Source organism: Leopardus geoffroyi, chromosome C2 (assembly GCF_018350155.1).
Source record: "Leopardus geoffroyi isolate Oge1 chromosome C2, O.geoffroyi_Oge1_pat1.0, whole genome shotgun sequence".
NCBI lineage: Eukaryota > Metazoa > Chordata > Mammalia > Carnivora > Felidae > Leopardus > Leopardus geoffroyi.
Window position 1 is genome coordinate 12,470,001 of NC_059333.1, and position 23,102 is coordinate 12,493,102.

Consider the following 23,102-nt stretch of genomic DNA (forward strand, 5'->3'; position numbering starts at 1 on the left):
TTTTGAAACTCTCAGGATACATCCCTTAAAACTGTCAAGATTTTACTTACTGGAGGAGGGGAGGATATCATTATAGAAGAAAACTCTCTCAGGAAATGGGAAGGGTTAGTTTTTAGCTCAGACGAGGAAGAATATTTTGGAATCGGGAAAGAACAAAGAATGTGTCTTAGTCTGGTTTCCCCAGAGAGGACGACCAGAGAAAGATACCTACCTTGCAAATACTTTGCTGGGGATTGTGATCCCCAGAAGCAGCAGTGAAGGAGAGTGAAGCAATGAGAGGTTCTCTTACTGAGTTGGTTGACCCCACAAAGCACGTGAGAGGCCCATGTGACACGCACCTCAGGACTGCCAACGTGGTGCGAGAAAGCAGGTAGCGTGTATCCATCTGTTTGTATCCTCCGTTGGTCAGAGAATATTCCATGAGGCGTTAACTCCCCAGCACTTCCAGGTAGCGTTGGCGAGGATGCCGACGGTCATCTGCCGTGTCCCAAACCTCTGTGAAAACAGAGAAGCCTTAGCATGGAGGCAAGACGTGCTCGCAGGCTGCCTTCATGTGCAGCTGGTTGGACCCACGCCCGAGCTGCTTACCACCGCGGTGACCAGAGTAGAAGACAAGTGTGGCCACAAGGATCCGAGGAGGTGTGCAACAGGTACCCGATCCGAGATGTCTGTAGTTTAAGAAGACGTGTGCTTTTGTGATCAGGGTGATAAGAAAACTCAGACCAGGTGCCTGGCTCCTGTCAAGAAAATAAGATGCAAGGACGGCTTATAAGAATGAGGGCGCTGTGGTAGGAAGGGGTGTTCGGTACGAGTAGAGGAGAGGTATCAAAGTCATCGGGCAAGAGCAAGCTGGAAGGATGGCCGAATAGCAGGGGTCCCTTTGAAGCTCAACATTAGGAACTTCTAGCTCTTTGCATTTTCTCCACGAGTGCCTGCACCCTACGAGTGGGAGCTGAGAAGGCAGACCACGGGGGCAATCCAGGGCTGGGCTGCGATGGTGCATACAGCAAGGGGTCATCGGTGGGGGGGGCGGGGGACACGTGGAAGCAGCTGATCACAGAGTGAAGAGAGGGGAAACAGACAAAGTGAAGCCAAGGCACCCCCACACAGATGCTTCCGTGGGGGTAAAGCAGAGCGGGAGTGGGGGAGAGAAAGAACAAAAATGGGACAGCAGCGACTTGAGGTTGGAACAGAGGCCACATGCCGATGAGAAGATCTAGAGCACGATCAGCGCTACCTGGTGAGGACAGGAGCCTCGGTATCCTGCAGCAAACTGAGTAACAGGGATGTTCACGTCACCACAGAAGGAGCTGGGAGGGAAAGACAGAACCTGAGATGCGTCCTGAAGTTGCCCAGGATGGAGCAAACGCTAATAAAAGATACAGATCGACGATTCGGAGGTGGCTAGCCGGTGGTAATAGAGACTTCAGATGATGATACTTGGAGAAAGGCTTTTGGCAAGACTGGAGTTTGAGCCCTCGCTTGAAAAGAGTTTAGGTAACCAACATGTTAATTAACAATCAAAGCGGTTGCGGGAGTTTGAAGACAAAGCAAGACTTGCCTCAAAGCAGACTTGTAACTGGCATTATTTCTGCAGGAGAAGTTGGAGAGGTGTGTAGAATTTCACTCTTACTTAGTGCACTGGGTATTATTTGAATGTGCTATCAGGAGCCTGCAATGCTCTTCTGGGAAGAAGGAAAGAAAGAAAGAAAGAAAGAAAGAAAGAAAGAAAGAAAGAAAGAAAGAAAGAAAGAAAGAAAGAAAGAAAGAAAGAAGAAAGGAGAGAGGGAAGAAAGAAAAAAAAGGAAGAAGGAAAGGAAGGAAGGGAGAGAGAGGGAGAGAGAGAGGAAGGAAGGAAAACAAATTTAGTCAAGGACAAAAGTAGAATTCAAGCCCACGGCGAACAAACACTTGTCCACCACCTTTGATTCCACAGCCGAAAGAAGCAGGCATCCTAAGCGGGTGGGGCGGGGGTGGTTCATTAGTCTTCCCGACACTCATTTTTGCTAAATCCACTTAAACTGTGTGACCCCGTTAACACAAAGAGCACATGTTTTAGAAGTGAAGTTTTAGGCAGATGGAGAGATATGAAGGTGTGGTAAATGTTTAACTTGCTACACACAGAGATCCAGCCGTATTTCATCAGCGGCTGTCTGTTTGGCCTCCAAGCTTCCAGGGAGGAACCCGCCTCCACACGCTCTATGTCTTTGTCCCAGTCCCCCACTCAGCAAGAGGTCCTGGAAGGCATCGATGTCCTAACAAAGAGTAATAATGACAATAGCCACCATTATCCGATGGCTCCTTTGTGCCCAGCTTATGCCCAATACTTTATGTAGTTTCTCTTACTCAGCAAACACCCGTGGGCAGGCGATGCTGTCGTTGTCCCACAGACTGGGCGGTACGGAGCCACTGTAGGGGTTCAGCAGTGTCCCCAGGGCACCGGGCTGCTCCACATTCCTGCTCTGCCCTCCTCAGTGACGGGAACAGCTCCTGCAACCTCTGTGTTCACACGGGAAGAAGAAACAGAGGAGGCAGGTACCAACAGAGTCCCCTCCAGCAGACGTAAACAGCAAGGAGATTTAAGACACTAGATGGGGAGGGTTGAGACACTAGACAGCTCTTGAGTCATGGGGAGGGTTGAACAGACTCTAGGTCGAACTCAGGAAGTCGCCAAGAAATTGGGCCATCGAGGGAGCTGCTGCTTCTTCCACAGTCGCGAAGTTGTTGAAATAAGAGGCCACCTTCTCCAACAGGAAGCCAGGACACGTCTGCCATGACCAGGAAGCAGGTCAATCAGAAAGCCACCCTCGGAGCGCGAGGTCCCAGACCTGGCCGATGCTGGCGAGGTCCGTGCCAGCAACAGAGATGCCCAGGAGTCTCTTCTCGCTCCCCACTGAACTCAGTTCCTGAGCAAAGCCCCCGTGGTCCTCTCTCCACGTGACTTAGTTCCAGATCAAGAAGTAATCAGTAAAACTGAAATCATATCTAGAGCCCCAGCTGTCATGGTAGCTAAAGACCCTGCAAATTGAATATCTTAGCTTTCTGGGCTCTACAGCAGAGGCAGACAAGAGAGAAAGGCATTGGAACAGAGGTGTGTCGAACTCCTGGATGAGCCACAGTAGTTCTGGAAAGCTGGGACGGCTCATTTTCATCTGGCCAGCTTTCCCTTCCTCCACCCCCAGGGGTCCTGTCCACGTATATTATCTCATTTAATCCCCACCTCAACCTTGCAGTGAAGTATTACTATCTCCTTTACAGATTAGGAAACTGAACCTCATGAAGTTTAAACGATAATGTTCAAGAAGGTAGTGGAATCAAGATTTGAACCAAAGTCTGTGTTCCGCTATTCTCATATGATAGAATTTATATGTTTGCCTTGCTAAAAGTAAACACTGGAAAGAGCGGATTCTCTCTATTCTCAGTTCCCTTGCTCCTGATTATGATTCACTGGCTTTCAAAGAGCTGAATAGGCATGGGGCTCTCCCATCTCCAAACCCTTGCTCTAGAAATTTTCTTGATTGCATGGGTTGCTTGGTCCATGGACCTCTACGAAGCCAGATGACTTGGGTGTCAGGACTGTCTGGGGTGAGAAAAGAGGAAGCTTTCGTCCATCGGCTCACATTCTCCATTGGCCAAAGACTCACTCCATGAGGCATTATTGTCCCTTTTCCTTATATCTGACCACTCAAATCCCAGCCATCCTTGAAGCCCCAGGTCAAATGCTACCCTTCTACAAAGATGTCGCCAATCTCCTTGCCAACAGGTAGCTCCACCTTCCCTGAAACTCTCACGTATTTCCTTTGTGCCTGCCTCCAAATATTTTTCACAATCCACTTGTCTAATTACCCCTTCCATATTGTAGCTTCCTTGAAGACAAGAACTATGACATTTATCCCTGTTGTCCCTTGAAGCTCTTGGCACAGCACATGCATGTAGTAAGGATTCCCTAGATGAATAATATATAAATGAATGAATTTCCCTGACAAGGTGCTCTCTTCTTGAAAATATTGGATAATCTACATCCAGGTAACTACAAATCAATTGCTTTAGCTTCCTTTAGAGCTTTTAATTAGTGAGATGTTCCTCCATCACCACCATCCATCCGATTTCTCCAGGGTTTACTGACCCCTCATCAGTTAATGTATACAGAATGTTTTTTCCAAATTTATTTGCTTTACGGCTCCGAACATTTTAAAAATTGAACTGAAAAAAAGAGCGAGAACAGGACAACCTCTCTGGAGTTGAAATGAGTCCATTTTTCTCTTTGGAACACCCACAAGAGGACAGTTTTTCCCCCCAGTTCAGGCATTTGCATCCATAACAATTCGTCAGACCAGAAAGTGGACCAAATCACGAGAGTAAAAGCATCTAGGAATATCATGCTCTATACTTAGCCCACTCGATTTCCTGCTGAAGTCGAATTTCTCCCATTCCTGTCAGCCCTCCAGGATCAGCAGACGGCAGCGGTCTCCCTAGTTTCTTCTGGAAACTTTCCACGGTAGAACCCCAAAACAGTGGCCAGCGGTCCCCAAGGCAGGTTCTCTCCTGCTGTGTGGTTAATGAAGCTAGTAGGCGGGCAGCTTCCCCCCCGGTTGCCATGGAAGCGGCCAGGGCCGCTGGCCCTCTGAAACCGGAAAACAACGGCAAGTGCATTCCATCCTGCCTTGAAATTAAACCAGCTGTCAAGCCAGGGTGAAGAACCAGGCGGAGGTCCGCAGCGTGGAAAAGCAAGCCTCACGTTGGAACTCCCAGACGTAAGTAACTCCTCTGTTCTTTCTCGAAAAGTGTGTCTCGTAAGACAGTTATTCATAGCTTCCGAATTTCGGCTGCACTGCAGGCAAGTTCTGCAACCCTCTGAAGAGCCACTGTGGGCGTCCCCGTCTTCTGGCAGAATTTACATTTCCCGAGCATAATGTATACTTACGGTGGCTTTTACCAAGAAAGTGTTTTTTGTTTTGGTTTGGTTTGGTTTCTTTCCGGCTTCCAGGCATATGAATTGCTCTTTATGGAGATTCTGCCTTTCAAAGGAAACATTTCCAGGGCATTCAGCAAAGAATGAAATGGTCTTCTCATTTAGTCTCTAAACAGATAAATTTACTTAGGGTAATATTATTATATAACAGATATCTCCATGGATCCGGGGCCTGTTGTTTCTATTTAAAACATTTGGCTCTACTTCCCTGTCGGTCTTCAACGCGAGATAACAATTACATAAAAGAGATGATCAGGGGCGCCTGGGTGGCTCAGTCAGTTAAGCGTCCGACTTCGGCTCAGGTCATGATCTCACAGTTCGTGACTTCGAGCCCCGCGTCGGGCTCTGTGCTGACAGCTCGGAGCCTGGAGCCTGCTTCGGATTCTGTGTCTCCCTTTCTCTCCCTGCCCCTCCCCGACTCATGCTCTGTCTCTCTCTGTCCCTCAAAAATAAATAAACGTTAAAAAACTTTTTTTAAAGAGCTGATCTATCATAGCTCTTTTCCTTATCGCGATCCCAAACAGAGAAAACTGGGAACTCTCAAAACATCAGCTTATACTCTTCCTTTGCTCTGTTCTTATGTGACAGCATTACATTTATTGCTTTTTTATACACTGCTCATTGGAAAACGTACGAAGATAAGAAACGAAGTTTAGATGAGTATTAACACGTGGACTCGTTATCTTTTTTAAAAAATTTGTCCTTTTATTTAAAAGTGAAAAAACATATTAAATACTGTACTACAAGGCAAGAAGATGGGGATTTTTTTAGCCAAAACCGGTAATTCTTACACAGTTCTTGTTCATATAGTTCATTCTTTAACAAACATGTTTGGGGCAGGTTTTTTTTGTTTGTTTTGTTTTTTAGTAATAAAAGTGTTGGTGTATACTGAGGAGAGGAAATTATGCATAATATATATAAAAACCTGTCTTTAAAAACTACCAAAATTATCAGGCCTCATTTGTTTGAAAAAAATCTTTAATGAAAACAGTGATCTTTGGGAAATTTTTAACCTTTATTTTTAGACCAAATAATGCAGTATGTGTGAACAAAAAAAAAAGATTCTCATTAAATTTTTTTTTACAGAAATGGGCATTTCTGAAAATAACAGTTTTAATAAAGTATCTATGGAAATGAGTGCTTTTCAACAGCTGACTTAGACTTCCCAATTTTCTTTTTCCATACTAGTATTTTTATTGCTTAAGGCTGTTATACTATCAACTTTCTAAAAGAATTTTTTATGTGTATTTATTTTTGAGAGAGAGACCGAGTATGAGCAGGGGAGTACTATCAACTTTTTAATTCAGCGTCCAGTAGATCGTGGCTCTGTGTCAGTGGGGAGAACAGACAAACCACATGGCTCCATGAGTGTACGATCAAGGGCACAGACATGGGTCTATGTGCCAAGCTGGATGGGGGCTGAACCCCAGGGATCGGATTAGCCGGGCATAGACCGAGTCATTAGATGGAAAGGGGTTTGCAGTCATTGGTTACCTAGTTCTCAGAAGGTCCTGTGTCAAGGAGAGGTACAGTAGCTACATATTTTAGTTAAGACTTCCCATTGGCTCGCTCTCTGAGGTAGCCTGCCCCCCATATGCAGAAGCAGCACTCAACTAATGTCCTTATTTTTAAAGCTAATTTATAAATGTTCTTTTCAAAAAGTGTTTCTTTTTTTTTTAATATAATTTATCGTCAAGTTGGCTGACATACAGCGTATTCAGTGTGCTCTTGGTTTCGGGGGCAGATTCCCGTGATTCATCGCTTACGTACAACACCCGGTGCTCATCCCAACAAGTGCCCTCCTCAGTGCCCATCACCCATTTCCCCCTCTCCCTCGCCCTCCCCCCATCAGCCCTCAGTTTGGTCTCTGTATTTAAGGGTCTCTTATGGTTTGCCTTCCTCTCTGTCTGAAACTATTTTTTCCTCTTCCCTTCCCCCATGGTCTTCTGTTAAGTTTCTCAAGTTCCACATATGAGTGAAAAAAATAATAAACAATAAAAAAGTGTTTCTGAAATGTTTACGCCTACTGGAACTCACTTCATTCATTTTGTTTCCTATTCCCCTAGCATGAGGTTCCTATACATGCTTTATGTTAAAGGGCACAGAGTCTAGTGATAGAATACGAGGCAGTTGTATAGAAACGTCACCCTAGAATGGGAAATAACCCTGCAATTTCCACCACAATTCTCTAGAACATGTTTGGCTGTCTGGGTTCAAATTTTAACTTTGTCTTACCAGCTCTGTGACCTTTTGAGTAAGCTATTTAGCCTCTATGTGTCTCCATCTTCTGATACGAAAATGGGGCCATCATGTCTACTTTTACTATGATTTTACTAAGGATTAAATGATATAAAATACATAAAAGTACTTTGAACAGTACCTGGCATGAAAGCAGCAGTCATTGAATGTTATTTTTAATCAATTAAACATATGTATGGTTCCCAATTTCAGTGAACTTTTGACACCACATATCTCCCACATTTCTTATTGGGAAGTACGTTGTCCCTCATCGATGACCATTTTCGGTATTTAGCTGGTTTAGTCATGGGAAGGCTGTGGAGCAGTAAGTGTTGATGCCGAAAAACGTTGATACGGTAAAATGTCTTCTCTACCCAGCAGTCTTAACTCTCGCGGGAATCAAGAGTCGTGTATCCGGCAAGTTACGTTTGAGGTGTCTTGGATATTCAGGTGGAGCTTTCAAGGTGCTGGATATATGAGCACGGAGTTCAGGGAAGAGTCTGGAAGCAGGTTAATCATCAGCATATAGATAATATTTAAGTCCATAGGTTAGCACGCAAAGGAGTGGATATACACAGAGAAGAGAGCCAAGCACTGAGCCAGGGGCAGGCAACAATAACAAGGAGGAAGAGGGGACGCCAGCCAAAGAGACTGGGAAGAAGCAGCCATTGGTAGTGAGAGAAGCTGGAGAATGGGGTGTCAGGGAAGAACAGAAAGTTCGTTGCTCAAGAAGGAAAGAAGAGGCAACCGTGTCGAATACTGGTAAGAATTCAAGCAAGATGAAACCAGGCAACTGACCATTGGATTTGGCACGCTGGAGGGAGGAGTCACTGGGAAGGGGATGAGAATGGTTTGAATGGAGTGATATTAACAAAAGCCTGATGGGAGTGGCTTAAAAACCTAACAAAAACATGCACAGTCTCTCTGTATGATTACAGATTTGCTCATAAAAAGCTTGTTTTTAGTTTCTTTTATATGGTAGACTGGTGTAGCCCTATAAGAGAAACAGGTTTGAGGGGCGTCTGGGTGACTCAGTCGTTTGAGCGTCCGACTCTTGATTTCAGCTCGGGTCACGATCTCACGGCTGTGAGATAGAGCCCTGTGTAGGACTCCATGCTGAGCATGGAGTGTGCTTAAGATTCTCTCTTCCTTTCTTGATGCCCCCTCCCCTGCTCGCATGCATGCGCACGCTCTCTCTCTCTCTCAAATAAAAAAGAGAGAGAGAGAGAGAAACAGGTTGGAGGCAGGCAAGAACCACCATCCATGGCCCTAGCTACTAAAGTTTCATGAAAGAGGTGGGATCCAAGGACAGTTTAAGAGATGAGGCTGGTTTCTCAGCAGTTGAGAACTACAGAACTCTCCTAGCTAGACACAGGGAACAACATAAGCCGCATGAGGGAAGTATCACACACACACACACACACACACACACACACACACACACACACGTTCCTTCAGGACTTCTTCCCACAATATTTCCTGATGCCTCTCCCTTCCAGTTTTGATCCATTTTCCATGAAAGGATCACTTCCCACTTGCATCTCTGAATTGCCTGGCTTCCAGGACCGTTAAGAAAGCGAGAATCTTCTCGCGGTCAGAGGGCTAAAGAATTCATCTGGAGTCACACCTAGACACCATTTCAGGGGTTCTCAGTTTAGCCCAAATTGTGATGCTCAGATGACCCACTGGAGCTCTGCTGTTGTCACAAAAATAATAATCTTCAAGGAGTCGTCAATGAAATCAGGAGGCATTCTTCTCCAAAAAAAAAAAAAAAACCTTTTTTATTTTAGAATAGTTTTAGACTCAGAAAAATTGTGAAGATAGCACAGAGACTTCGCATATGCCCCTACCTAGTGTCCCCTGTTATTACATCTTACATCAGAACGGGACATGCACTTGTCACAATCAATGAACCGACATCGATACATTATTATTGTTAACTAATGTCCACATTTTATGCGGATTTCCTTAGATTTTACCTAATGTCCTATTTCTGCTCCAGGATCTGACATCACCTTTAGTCATTGTTCCCAGGAGGCATTTAAAGACCCTTACAAGTCTTTCATGAAAGCGGCAAGGTTTAACTTGCTTGTGGTTCCAATGTTTGGAACTAAAACCCTAAAGGAAAATGTAATTCTTAACGCTTCTAAGATTGAATATCGTTGGAATGGTTGAATACAGACGAAAGGAAAAAGCGTAAGGCTTCTGTCCTGGAGAAATAGCTCAAGCTACTTTATGAAACCGTCATAATGCACCTCACTGTGTGGAAGATATTAGTCCCTTTTTTATTGTTCTGGAAGTAGGTAATTAAAATATTAAAGCTTTGCAGGCTTTTTTTTTTTCTTCTCATCTCTTAGAAAGGGATTACTCTGACTCATTTTTCCTTGGCAACCTCACACTCGTAATTTGAGCAAAGCGGTTCCAGGTTAGTCTTACAAAACTGGACGCTTGAAGGTTAGCTCTAGGGGGAGTCTGTAGTGGGGGCTATCATAATCCCTCAATGGACAGCAATTAGGGTGATGCCTTCTAATGCTCACCACTGTCTGGGAGATCAGTATTTACCAACTCTGCTCATTCTTCCTGTGAGCCCTGGATGGATGTGTAGGGTGAAGTGGAAGGACAGTGATCTGGGAGCCTGACTTGGGGCTCGTGGTCATCGTTCCAGCCGAGTGTGTTTCACCCTGTGTCTCCATCAGATTTACGAGAAGATTCCTAGGCAACTGCAAGCCTACACGGTGCTGATCGGTAAAGCCACGGAGGATGGGGATGCCTCACGGGGCTTTTGCCAGATGTCATTCAGTGGCTTTCAGGGGGGACTCACAGGCAAGGCTTAGGATGTTGGGTTCGAATTTCCCATCCTCTTGCCCATACACAAAATCTCAGTATGCTTCCTTTGTCATGGCTAGGCCAAACACCGAAATTCCTGCTAAAGAGGATGCATTTTGCCTGCTGATTTTGGTAACATGATAACACTGCACGATTCCAGGAGGTGGAAGGTAAAAGTGGAGGTAAAGGGTCAGGAACATGCATCTCTGACTTAGCTAATGTAGGGATTTACAATGTAGGGATAGTATGAATAGTTATGGAATGCCTCTATGCATCAGGCACTGTGCTAAGGACTGGGGAAACCACAGTCAACAAAAAGACCAGGTTTTTGCCACATCAGAAACCTGACTTACACAGCATACCGACACCAAGGGGTCCGGGATCCGATTAGCAAACGATGGGTGAAATCAACACCCAGTTGAGCTCAATGCTTTCAAAACACAAAATGCTTTCGTTTGTTCAAGTTGGCTCTCAGGTCCATTTCCATTATTGAATACATTTAATCTAAAAGCAGTAATCAACTGATCCTTGAAGGAGTCCTGGCTTCACCAACCACTGGGCACAAATGCACACTAATAGCTTGCATTTTGCCGATTCGTGTTTCCACCTCCCTGATACAAAGCCTTGCCTCCTTCCTACCTCTGTGTCTACACAATAGAGACCCCAGGAATGTCTTACATATGCTCAGAAATGATCCCTTCACTTGATTCTGTCCCCAACCACCATTGGATGGTGACGGTCCCTTGCCTTAGCCATGGGGCTCCCCACTGATTCACTGCCCAAAGAGGAGTGACCAGGGGCACTCCCATCCAGCCTCCAGGGAAGGCCGAATGGTGCTGCTTGTCCCTCCTTCCTCATCATACCAGAGCTGTCCTGCACTCAGTGTGCAAGTGGGGGGAACGACTCTGTCCCCAGCCCGGTGTCGTCACCCAGATAGGGGCCACTCGTGCCCCACATCTCAGGGTTCTTGAGAGCTGTCCATGCAGCCTCTGCCTGCGGCTCCACAGGACTCAGCCCGTGGCATTAATTAGTCTGGGCTGAGAAGAGACAAGTGCCATCCTGTCCCTCCACTCAGCCCTGCCCCAGGCCTTCACACACCGTCTTCACGCTTCCTTCTTTTTTCCTCGACAGGTCCACACATGCAAATCACCACCTGGATACAGGCCCCCCTCGGAATTCATGAGACGCGTCCAGATGCCTCATTTACGCTGGGCTGGACCCAGTGCAGCATGACTACTCTGGACAGTTTGGAGCTTGGTATTTCAGAAAGCCAGTAATGGAGGTTGGGATAGAGTTACTCCAAGAGCTTCCTTACGATCCAGTCTAGTGAAGTAGTAAGACACAGGAAACAATTAGCAAACACTGCAGGGCTGTAAATAGAGTGGCTAGCGTGTTTAAAAAAAACTTTTTTAACGTTTATTTTTGAGAGAGAGAGAGAGAGGCAGAGTGTGAGTGGGGGAAAGGCAGAGAGAGAGGGAGACACAGAATCCAAAGCAGGCTCCAGGCTCTGAGCTGTCAGCACAGAGACCGACGCGGGGCTTGAACTCACGCATCACGAGATCCTGAGCTGAGCCCAAGTCAGATGCTCAACCGACAGCCACCCGGGCACCCCTAGTGTGTGTGTTTAGTCCAAAGGGTGGTTTGATATGGGTGCTTTGTAATTACCTTATATTCTCTATATTAGTTTCCTATGACTACCTAACAAATTTCCACAAACTCAGTGACTCAAAATAGAAGAAAGTATTCTCTTACATTTCCGGAGGTCAAAGTCCAAAAGCAGGCTGACTGTGCTAAAGTCAAGGTGTCGACAGGGCTCCTTCCTTGGGGAGGCTCCAGGGGAGAATCCGTTTCTTGTCTCTTGCAGCTTCTAGAGTTTGCTGGCATTCCTTGGCTTCCAGCCATATCGCTCCGATCTCTGTTTCTGTTGCCACATTGCCTTTTTCTCCTCTGTCTCTTCCGGTTTCCTCTTAGAAGGACCCTTGTGATTACATTGGGCTCACCCAGATATTCCAGGGTCTCCCCATCCCAAGATCCTTAACGTAATCACATCTGCAAAGTCCCTCTTGCTCTGGAAGACAAGATTCACAGGTTCTAGGAATTAGGACACGGACACCTACAGGGGCCCTTATTCAGCCCCCACCGTATCTACCAGGGACAAGAAGAAACCAGAAAGCAAGTGTTTTGATCACAGTCCATACCCTGCTGCCCCACTGAACAATTTAGAAATGGGAATTGGACACTTACTTCAATTTACCGGTTTTGCTCACTAATGATTGCAAGCCCTTCTGTTCCCCAGAATCGCAGAAGGACGTTTGTAAATCCGAGTTGTTGTTTGTTACAGGACAAATGGGGCAAAGAGGCATTTTTGCTTTATGTTGAGCCTGTTCTTTATTCAAAATTTTTTATGTAAGTAGTGCATTAAATGCGCCAGTAACTTTTAAATTTCTTTGTGGTGGCTTTTGGGATGCCCTGACAGAGCATGCTAATATATCCCTATTATCATTATGGTTCCGACCTTATAAAACATCATATTTAATAGAGTACTAAGTACCATGTATATGTAAGCATACTTACTAGTAGTAACAGTACTCACGGACAGACTACATTTCCACGTGCGTCCTGCTACACTCACGTTATATCCTAGTGTAGTAGGTATTATCATCCCCGCGCCATGTTGACAGAGACGACTCCGAAAGTCATTTCTGAGTGGCCTGCAATATACAGCGAGTTGAACACGAACCATCACAAAAATAAAGCGTGGTGCTCTTGAGACCCGAACCACACACTTGAGGTTAATTTTGCCTAAATGCCAACTTATGGAGACGTGGACTTTATTTCCTCTTTCTCTAGATGAGGAAATAAGTCAGATGATAGCGAACAGTTTTGCGCCCACTGTATAAACCCAAGGAGATACGGATCATACCAGGATCACGGTGAATCCTGTGTCACGCCTCTCACTGTGAACTGTGTAAGTAAGGCCCAGGGGCGGGAAGAGCCCTTCATCAACAGAGAGTGCACAAGGCGGTGTCTTCAGAGGCAGACACTCGGGAGGGCGTGTGAAAATGCAGTGGCTCATAATACCAGGGCTGGGGGGTGGAATACGAGGAAAGAAAAGATAACACTTACCACAGTAAGAAAGCGCTGGGGAGAGACCCAAATTCATGTTCCTTTCAACATTATAAGCTTTGGGCTATTAAACAACAAAGCTATCCCTTCTCTTGTAAATATCATCTTACACGGGGGCGCCTGGGTGGCTCAGTCAGTTAAGCGTCTGACTCTCGACTTCAGCTCAGGTCTTGATTTCACGATTCGTGGCTTTGAGCCCTGCCTCAGGCTCAATGCTGACAGTGCGAAGGCTGCTTGGGATTCTCTCTCTCTCTCTCTCTCTCTCTCTCTGCCCCTCTGCCCCTCCCTGGCTCTCTCTCAAAATAAAGTAAACCTAAAAAAACAAATACCGTATTACATAGAGTGTATCTGTAACCTACCTCCTGCGGTGCATTTGTGAGACAGAGCCAAAGAAAAGAAAAATGCCCCAAATCCGTTTTTTCTCAAAGAGCTTCTCAAGGTCCTACACCTAGAGTGTCCCCGCGAGCATCTCATGCACGAATGCAGAGTAGGCAGGACGTTCTCCTTGGCCTGCCTGGGAAGGGTGATTGCACAGCCACGGACCAGTGGGAACTGGACCCGGGAACAGGTGATCCCTCAGCTCTGGTGTCCTCAAGAGGAGTCCCCGCCCCACAGACTCCCAGACTTCCTATTTAATCCTTGCCATCCCTTTAACAAGGCACAAGTAGGGATAAAGCCTAAAGGGCAAATAAGCTCGGGCAAGAATATGTTTATGTAAATCCAGATTAAGGCTTACCCAAGTGCCCTTAGACCCCTATGTGAGAGCAGGATTTTAGCAGCAGGCATCTGGGAAGAGTGGATAAGCCTTGACCAAGGAATTGAGATGAAGGCACAGCAAGGAGCCCCTGGGGACAGGAAAGATACCGTGCCGACTCCGTAATCTCGCCTGTAACTTGTCTTGCCAGGAGCTGCTCTCGCTGCCGGTCTAAGGAAACCACCCAGAGGCCCCTGGCTCAGAAGGTGAGCTGTGCCTTTCCGGCGAGCAGCAGGGGCAGGGTGGGCATCTCAAAGAGCAGAGCCCAGAGCCCAGAGCCCCCCAGGCAAGCCATGTGGGGATGCTAAGAAGGAAACAGGGACCGCTTTCCCCGAGCTGTTCCCTCGGGATCTCCAGCTTCCCGCGCACGAGGACCTTTGTCCTCACCCTTGCCTCCCTCATCCTCCCCTCTTTGGCCGCCCCACCCACCCCAGGATTGGAGACACAGACACAGATTTATCCAGGGAGGCTGGAGCCAGGAGTCAGCAAACGGAGGAGGTAAACCCTCAAAGAAAATACGGAAGTGTTCTCTTACTTAGAACCCACTGTGCTCTCTCTGTCTCTGTCTTCCAATTCATCTCTGCCTGAATGACCTTCCTGACGCACAGAACTAAATAGGTCTCCCCTGCTCACAAACCTTCAGCGCCTCCTTTTTGCCTCTCTCTGGGGCCTCCAAAGGGGGTGTTTGCGGCCAAGGGAGTGCCCAAGCCAAGCCAGTGGGGTGAGTTGAAGGTACTCAAGTCTCATTTTTATTTTTTTGTCTCAAATTAAAAAAATTCTACTCTCTGTGTATGACTCACAATGTAGATAATATATCAATAGGGTAGTTGTAATGCCTTCATAAATAAAAAGTTCCATCTTTGGGGAAGGGCTTTTTGTTTTTTTAAGTTTATTTATTTATTTTTGAGAGAGACAGAGAGAGTGATCGGGGCAGGGGAAGAGAGAGAGAGAGGGAGAGAGAGAATCCCAAGCAGGCTCCGTGGTGTCAGCACAGAGCCCAACGTGGGGCCCGAACTCACAGACCGTGAGATCATGACCTGAGCCGAAACCAAGAATTGGACACTTAACCGATTGAGCCACCCAGGTGCCCCACTGGGGAGAGGTTTTTTTTTTAAGTTTTTATTAATGGGGTGAGAGTCAGAAGGGTTTGAAGACTAAACCCCTGATCTCAGGGTTTGTCCTAACCCTGCCTTGCCTGCGCTCCAGCTCATGGGCCCCAGATACACCAAGTGCTCAGTTTCTGAGGTTTTGCTCAAGGGACCCTTCTAGTTGCAGCCCTTCCCTTTCCCTTCCCCCAAGCCCTTCTCTGCTGGCCCTAAAGCACCCTGTCGCGAGTCTTTCCCTGTCCTTGTGCCCAACACTGGCTCCATGTCATTAATAAGCACTCACCAATCGCATTGCCTTTTAATTAACTGCCTACTCGGGCAGTTAACTCCTTGGGCAACCCATTCGACCCCCGGGGTGAGCGAGGCCATCTCAACTGGTCTCGGTGTTAGCAACACTGGGTACCTTTGTGATCAGATACACTTCAAGAGTAAGGTCTATGTTTCGCCAGGTGGGATACACCCAGAATTCCAAATTACCTCCTTGTCTGGAAGTTCTCTCCTGTTCGCCCCCTCAGAACCTTCAAGGAGTTTTGCAGAAACACACTTGGGGAACTGCATTTGTGAGACATCCTTGCCTAGCTCCCCAAGTCCTGGCTTCCAAGTGGGTTTCTTTGAAGTGCCTGGACGCTGGCTGTCTTCTGCCTTTCTTCCTGTGTCTGGGGTCCAGATTTCTCTTTCAGGCCCTCTGCTTCTTGCTGGAGCATCTCATCCGTTTCTGGTCCTTATTGGCCCCAGTTGCTTCAACCGAGACTTTTCCCTAAGTGCCTTTCCCCTGTCAAAACAAACAAACAAACAAACAAAAAAAAACACTTTTAATTTCAAATTAAACTCACTTCTGAATTAAAAATGGGAAATCATGCTGAATTGCTAGTAGCTGTTAGAATTTGGGGAATACCATCATGGTTTTCCACAATTGCATTTTTTCTCCTTTGTGTTGAGACTATAGAGTTCAAACATCATTATTCAAGACATTTCAAATCTGTTTTGGGCAAACGGTCCAAAGGCTCTCCTCCCACCGACACACGATCTTCTTACTAGTAATATCTTCTTATAAACAGAACTAGTCCAGTTTGAAACATTCCTCTTGGAGCCAAGTATAAACATTATCTAAATGTTGGGTGTAATCCTAGACTGAGAAGGAATCTGTGTGGAATTTGTTTTGGAGTAACTGATGTCTGTATCTGCTCACTTCAGAAGTCTTTGCTTTCGAGCAGCTAATTGCTGGTATTAATTACTACCGAGATTTCTTCAGCTGTGACATAAAACTAGTATTTGAACCGGTCTGAACAGTAGCTCTAGTTTTTCGACATGTTCGGTGATTTAAAGGCTCCAAGATTTAATGATCGTACGTGGTGTTTCACATCTTGCCTGAAAAAATGTAGGTGGAGTGAGACCACCTCGGTGTTTGTGATGGTTGCATAAAGCCACGTTTTATGCTTGCCAGAAATTCCTAGTGCCCACCGATACCCACGTCGTCCTCTCCTCCCTTGGCACAGTGCCGGACCTCGTTTCCAAGCTGCTTGCAGAAAGGGGCTGCCGCGTGGCTGAATTCTGGTCAGTGAAATGTGAACGAAAAGCCCACAGAGGATCCAAAGGCCTGGGAGATGATAGAGCCGTGGATGAAAGCTTGAGCCCCTACATGACCACGTGGAGCAGAGCACACCCTCCCCCCCCCACCCCCCACCTCCTCAGTGGCCTCAGACTATAACATAGGGAGGAATCAACTTTTGCTCTAGTTTCACTCCGTATTTATTCATTTGTGGGCAGAATCCAGCATAACATAAACAAAATGGCACACATACGTCACATTGCCCCTGCCCCTTACTAAGACCCCGCCCACAGTGGTGGGGGACAGGATCAGGGAGGGGACTCCTCTTAGGACACAGGAGGCAAGTCCTGATGATGGGCACACAACCAGCTGGGGTACTAAGAAAATGATGAGGCAGAGCAAGTCAGAAGGCTCCCCCAACAGGACTCGTCCACTCCCCTCTCCCACCAGCATCCCCATAGCCCATCAGTCTCTCTGTCCTACTTTTGTTTGGTTTCTTTTTTATTAATTTTTTTTAATGTGTATTCATTTTTGAGAGACAGAGAGAAACAGAGCGTGGGGGGGGGGGGGGGGGGAGGGAGAGGCAGAGAGAGAGGGAGACACAGAACCGGAAGCAGGCTCCAGGCACTGAGCCCGACGCAGGGCTCGAACCCACAGGCCGCGAGATCATGACCTGAGCCGAAGTCGGATGCTCAACTGACTGAGCCACCCAGGCGCCCCCTCTGTCCTACTTTTGGATGTTTCAAATTCTGATCGCCCTGTGCTAACTACATAGATAACTTTTTCTTTTCTTTTTCTTACTCAGGAACTATTCCCCTCCTCAGATACTACCTCTTCTGTGAAGCTTGTTATGACATCTTCCATTTCCAGGCGAAGTTGGGTGTAGACTCAACACCCCATACAAAATGCTATTATAGTGATTATCACACACCATGCCCAGCACACAGCAAGGACGCAACAAAGGTATATTGAAAGAAGGGGGGGGGGGCAAAAGATAGTTTGCCCAATGTCAGCATACTCTTCTCACTGCTTGTTACAGAAATCCAATTCAGACTGGTTTGAGTAGGGGGAAAAAATTTTTGGCTCACTTATTTCAGAAATCAAACAAGGATGTCAGGCATGGCTTGATCCCGGTGCTCGAAAAAGTTGTTAGAAATGTCTCTGCGTTTCTTGTCTGTTCTCCTCTGTGTTGGCTCCATTGTAGGGCAATCTCCCCCCTTCTGGAGACAAGACAGTCACCAGTAGATCAAGATTTCCCTTCTAACAAGCTGAGCAACCCGCAGAGGAAAACAACAGTTCCTTTCCCCATGGCACCACACCCATTATGGTCAGGGGCACAGGAAGGAGCAGGGACAGTGTGATGTATCTGGGCCCATTCTGCTGAGGCCATGCCAGAATCTGCCCACAAATGAATAAATACACAGTAAAACCAGGGTGATCACAATCCACATTCAACAAATCTCCAGAGAGAAGTCCAGGGTAAAACCGAAGGAGAAAAATGTCCAACTAGCATCTTTTTGGAAACCCCATAGGCTTGTTACCAGGAATATTTGTCCTACTTTGTAAGCCATCACCAGGCCTCATGCATCCGGCCTCCATGTTCCAGCCTTTGAACTCCCTGATACCCAGAAGGCAGGGGCCACCCTGAGATCCAGCCAGGGACTTGACTGCAGGGCCGGGAAGAGGGGCTGCTCACAAATCTTTTATGATCTCTAGTCTCCCCTTGTTTCAGGAAACCAATGTCTGTTTCCCTTCCTACCTCTTTCCTTCTTCCATGCATGCCTCTGAATGGTATCAGCACCTGGAAAATGAAGCAGACACTTTTCTCACCAGGTTCCAGGCTTGTGGATAGACCCTTTTTCACCTCCCTTTCCCCTCCAGGCTGAGATCAGAGCAAGCCAGTGGTGTCGATGACAGCTTTCTCAGTTCTGATATATGAAAGCATTACTGGGGCATGAAGTCCTAGAAACAAACCTCCAGCGGAATCGAGGACAACCGATCATCTAAAATTATCTCGTAATTAATAAGTTAGTCACTGCTCCTTACTAAGTGGGGTAGTCACCACCACATCCTAAAACTATTTAAAACCGTTAAACCTCGTGTTCAGGAAGAATGCTGGCTCTATGGGAGCATTTCTCAAAGCCCTTTCTTTTGTGACAAAATGCACTAACGAATACATCCTTTAAGAAAACCCGGTAACAACTTCAAAGTCAACACAAAGCACTATATAAAGCACCTTATTCAGTCCCCCAAATGGACTTTAACCTATCTCTCTGCTGCGTTCCTATAACCACATGTACATTCAATAGGGCCTTTCTCAGTCCTGCCCTATTTGTCTTCCTCTTCCGCTTATGAGCCCTTGGAGGGCAGGGTACAGGTTTTGTTCATCTTTGTGTCTTCTGCTCGGCCTTGGCACATGGCCCGTGCTGAGCCCCACCCAACTCCTGCCTTTGCCTCCCTCTCCTCCCCGCTGCTGCAGGCCCTTGGTCCTCACACGCAGGCCTGGCCCGCCTTGGGCTCTGGAAGCAGAATCAAGTCACTTAGAATCCAACTTCCATAACCTCGCTGTCTTCTGGGCTGTATCCCCAGAGCCAGCAAAGTGCCTGCCAGCTAGTGAACTCTCAGTAAACATCTGCTGAGTGAATGAATGAATGAATGAATGAGCGAATGAATGAATGAATGATATTATGATTCCTGTGAACCAGCGTCTTACTTTCTGTTCAAGTTTACTTAGCTGAGCTTATTTTTAGTCTCCGGCCACCTGCTGACGAACGTGTCCTTCCTCCCTGTCCACCTGACCCTGGCATTTTTAGCGTTGCCTCCCTTGGATTTCTCTTTGCCTCGCTTTGCCACCTCGGGGCCTCATCTTGCACCCTAAGTGTTGCACGTCTGCCTCACCTCTTTCCTGCTGTCACCACCACCCTCTTTGGACACACGTTCAGCTCCTCGGACTGACTCGTCTGTCCCTCCGCAGCCTTCCTATGGGGGCCCTGTCACCAGCCCTGGACTCTCTGAGCCAGAGGCCTCATTCCAAGTATTTTTCCAGATGCATGGTGATTTGTACATGCAGACGGACTGAACTGTATCTTTGGTCAATTCGGATTAATTGAATTGTATCTTTGGTCAATTCGGATTAATTGAATTGTATCTTTGGTCTTGTATCTTTTGGTCAGCCATCAGCTAACTCAGGGGAAGTGTAATTATTCTTATTTTAATTATTTTTTTTTTTAGTGTTTATTTATTTTGGGAGAGAACGAGCGAGTGGGAGTGGGGGGCAGAGAGAGAGAGGGAGAGAGAGAATCTCAAGCAGGCTCTGCTTGTCAGAACAGAGTCCTACATGGGGCTCTATCCCACAAACTGCAAGATCATGACCTGAGTTGAGATCAAGAGTCAGATGCTTAACCAACCAACTGAGCCACCCAGGAGCCCCAGGAAATGTAATTATTCTTGCAAGACTGGAACCCGGAACCCTATTTCATAACGTGTGTCTCATTCCAACCTCACCAGAAAAGAATACCACGCATCTATTATATATCAAGTACTTAGGCCATTTTCCTCCAAATTGGACATTGATGTTGCTCCTTAAACTAAGCATGGACTTACCTTGTTTAGGTCATTTAACAGTGCTGATATATTGCTTAGTTTTGGAGCCTTACACTAAGTTACTTGATAAAATCAATTTATAACAGGTGTTCTGGGAAAGGAGGCAATGAAAAGTTCATTGCAATTAACTGGCACGTGATTAGTGTTTTCATGGTCTATTAACACGGTAAAATCTACTCTAATACTCATATTTCTAGGAGACCAGGAAAGTATCAATGGATCTATAAACAGATTAATATGATGGGGGGGGGGCATGTTTGTCTAGTTAGAAATTAAAGGTTACCATTAACTAAATGTTTCGCTGGTATGCATGCTATGTTGTTTCACAGGTAGCACTTGGATGGCTGAGTCCATCACGGAGCTGCTGGTCTCCTGAATTCCAGGAAGTCAGATATTGAGGGGAGGAGGGAACGTGCACATTTAAGGGGTTGTCGAGTACTCAATACAAGTAACACGATGTTTGGAGAGTGTGCACGCTCAAAGCACCACAGATCCCTGGTGCACCCAGACAGGTGCACTGGGTCTCATCTCTGGCACCCCACCTTGTTGCTGCTGGTGTGTCAGTCTCCCAGCAGACATCGCAGGGAGTTTTATGCCTCACACGGGTAGGCTGGCCACTGCCTCTCACAAGGCTCTGAGAAAAGATCATTTCTGCACTTGGGCTCCACTCAGGCACTTGCGTTGCCTGCCTTTGATAGAACCACAAGAGAGAAACGTTTGCGATGGATTATTTAGGGGGGTCCATTCCCCTAACCTTCCTATTTTTTTAAGCAACCTCTACACCCAACATGGGGCTCAGACTCACGACCCTGAGATTAAGGGTCACATGCTCTACGAACCGAGCCAGCCGGGCGCCCCATGACCCGCATATTTCTAATGAGAGCCTGCGATAACACAGCTGCGTATTTGTCTTTCAGTTGAGTTGCAATGAACTGGCTCACGAAGGGGAGACACAACCTTGCGGGCCCACGCTGAGACAAGAATGGCCCCGCCTTCTGGGCACAGCCTCCTGCTGACCAGCGCCCTGGGCATCCTTGTGCTGGGTTGCTTCACAGGAGGTCAGAGGAACAGCACTCTGATCTTCACGAAGGAAAACACCATTCGGAAATGCACTTGCTCCGCGGACGTCCGGGACTGTGACTACGCTTTGGCCAACTTGATGTGCAGCTGCCACACCGTCCTGCCTTCCGCAATAGAGCAAACCAGCTACGACGACCGTCTGACCATCTGGTTCACAGATGCGTCTGCACTGGGCCTTCTGCTGAACTTCACGTTGGTCCGGGACCTGAAGCTTTCTCTGTGCAGCCCCAACACTCTCCCCGCCGAATACCTGGCTATCTGCGGTCTGGAGAGGCTTCGGGTCAACACCGAGGCCAGGCGGCCGTTGCCAGAGCAGAGCTTACTCATCCACGATGGCAGGGAAAGTGAACCCGGCGAGAAGCCCGCGCGGTTACCCGGAGGCCGGCCTACATGTATGTGTATCTCATTCTTAGATGTGGCGCTTTTCAATGGGAATTCATCCTTAAAAGCATACAGTATAGAAAACGTTGCCAACACCACCAACCATTTCCCCCACTTTTCTTACTTTGAAACCTTCCCAATTTTGAGCAACCAAAGCTATGTTGTCACGTTCATTTACTAACGTCGTCAAAGGTTCCAACCGCCAGGAACTTTGGCAAACTGTGGAGAACTTGAAAAGGAATCTGGGAACCAGGCCATGGGTATCCTTACCTTCAACTTCACCTGTCCGCCCAGCCCCCATTCACATATACACAGCCCATATACACAGCCAGCCCTCTCTGCTCTGCTCCGAGCCCAACCATGGGAGCTGTTCGGAAAAACAAAATAAATACAAAGAAACAAACAAAAAACAAACCCCAAAACACAAAGCAAAAAAAAAAAAAAAAAAAAAAAAAAAAAAAACCTACTTCAGTCCAGAACGTCTTGTGAGCCAGCTAGAGGCCAGGCCCGGGCTCCCGGGGGTCTGGGCAGAAACATCAGATGGGGAATGGAGAAAGCAGGCCACGTCAAGGACTGCTTAGCGGGACTCAGCACAGGGGATGACGCCCCAAGGAAGATTATCTTCCTTCCAAACACTGCCTTAGTTTCTTTTCTCTTGCTTCGTTTTGTTACACTGGACTGGAATTCCCCTAAGAAGAGAACGCTAGATTTCAGATGCTTCAGGACTATGTGTTCCACAAAATGATTCGGTTCTCTTTAGACTGATGTTTTCCAAAGACCTTGCTAGACACGTCTGCACCGAGAAAGGGGAGTTTTGCGAGTGGAACGGGCCTGGTGAGGGTGGGACCTTAGGACCAAAGGAGAGCACTGGGCTTTGAGGAGTGTGATACAGAAACGAAAAGTCAGGGGACACAAAAACCGATGGCATAGATCTCAACATTTTGCTTACAGCAAGACCTAAACCCAGGGAGTTTCTCTTGTGGACCTTTTGCTTTCATTCTTTCTGTCTTTGCCTTCCTCCGTCTTGGTCCCCGGTGTATCGCTTCGGCTTTTTCTCCCCCTCCCCCTCCTCCCTCCACTCCAGAAATAAGAACTACATTTAACATCACTAGGGGCTAGTCTGGGAACCTAATAATCATTTAGAATGTGGTTCTTATGGGCACAAATGCTCATACTACTAAAATATAATTAACAAAAGAATGTTTAGTCCATCTGGATGTTTCATTCTGGGAAGTTAAGACACTTTCTCTGACATGGTTGACATAAAAGGGTCTTAGGTGTGGTGACAAAAAGAACTGAAGCAACGTATTTAAAAATTAAAAAAAAAAATTTCTTTTTTTAACGTTTATTTATTTTTGAGACAGAGAGAGACAGAGCATGAACGGGGGAGGGTTAGAGAGAGAGGGAGACACAGAATCTGAAACAGGCCCCGGGCTCTGAGCTGTCAGCACAGAGCCTGACGCGGGG

The 23,102-nt window shown here is 46.8% G+C and overlaps 1 protein-coding gene and 1 long non-coding RNA gene across 4 annotated transcripts in view; one reads left to right on the forward strand and one right to left on the reverse strand.

Annotated features, from left to right (window-relative positions):
* The window catches only part of LOC123610647, a 23,455-nt gene extending 1,240 nt beyond the window's left edge, over positions 1–22,215 (reverse strand). Inside the window, exons 1-5 of one of the 2 annotated variants that reach the window (XR_006718237.1) lie at positions 22,103–22,215; positions 15,500–15,794; positions 11,789–12,104; positions 589–737; positions 1–493 (exon numbers count right to left, since the gene is read on the reverse strand). The exon at positions 1–493 is cut by the window's left edge and continues 1,240 nt beyond it. This is a non-coding gene — a long non-coding RNA (uncharacterized LOC123610647). Of the gene's footprint in view, positions 494–588; positions 738–11,560; positions 12,105–15,499; positions 15,795–22,102 lie in introns of those variants that run through there. The other variant, XR_006718236.1, reaches the window with a different exon arrangement.
* On the forward strand, positions 4,344–22,841 carry CC2H21orf62 (chromosome C2 C21orf62 homolog). Of its 2 annotated transcripts, XM_045501521.1 has the most exons (3): positions 4,344–4,754; positions 12,887–13,004; positions 21,092–22,841. In XM_045501521.1, the coding sequence occupies exon 3, from the start codon at positions 21,157–21,159 to the stop codon at positions 21,814–21,816; it is 660 nt and encodes a 219-aa protein (XP_045357477.1). In that variant the 5' UTR covers positions 4,344–4,754; positions 12,887–13,004; positions 21,092–21,156; the 3' UTR covers positions 21,817–22,841. The 2 variants fall into 2 exon arrangements, with proteins under 2 accessions (XP_045357477.1, XP_045357475.1); XM_045501519.1 differs by lacking the exon at positions 12,887–13,004.
* The last annotated feature ends 261 nt before the right edge of the window (positions 22,842–23,102 follow it).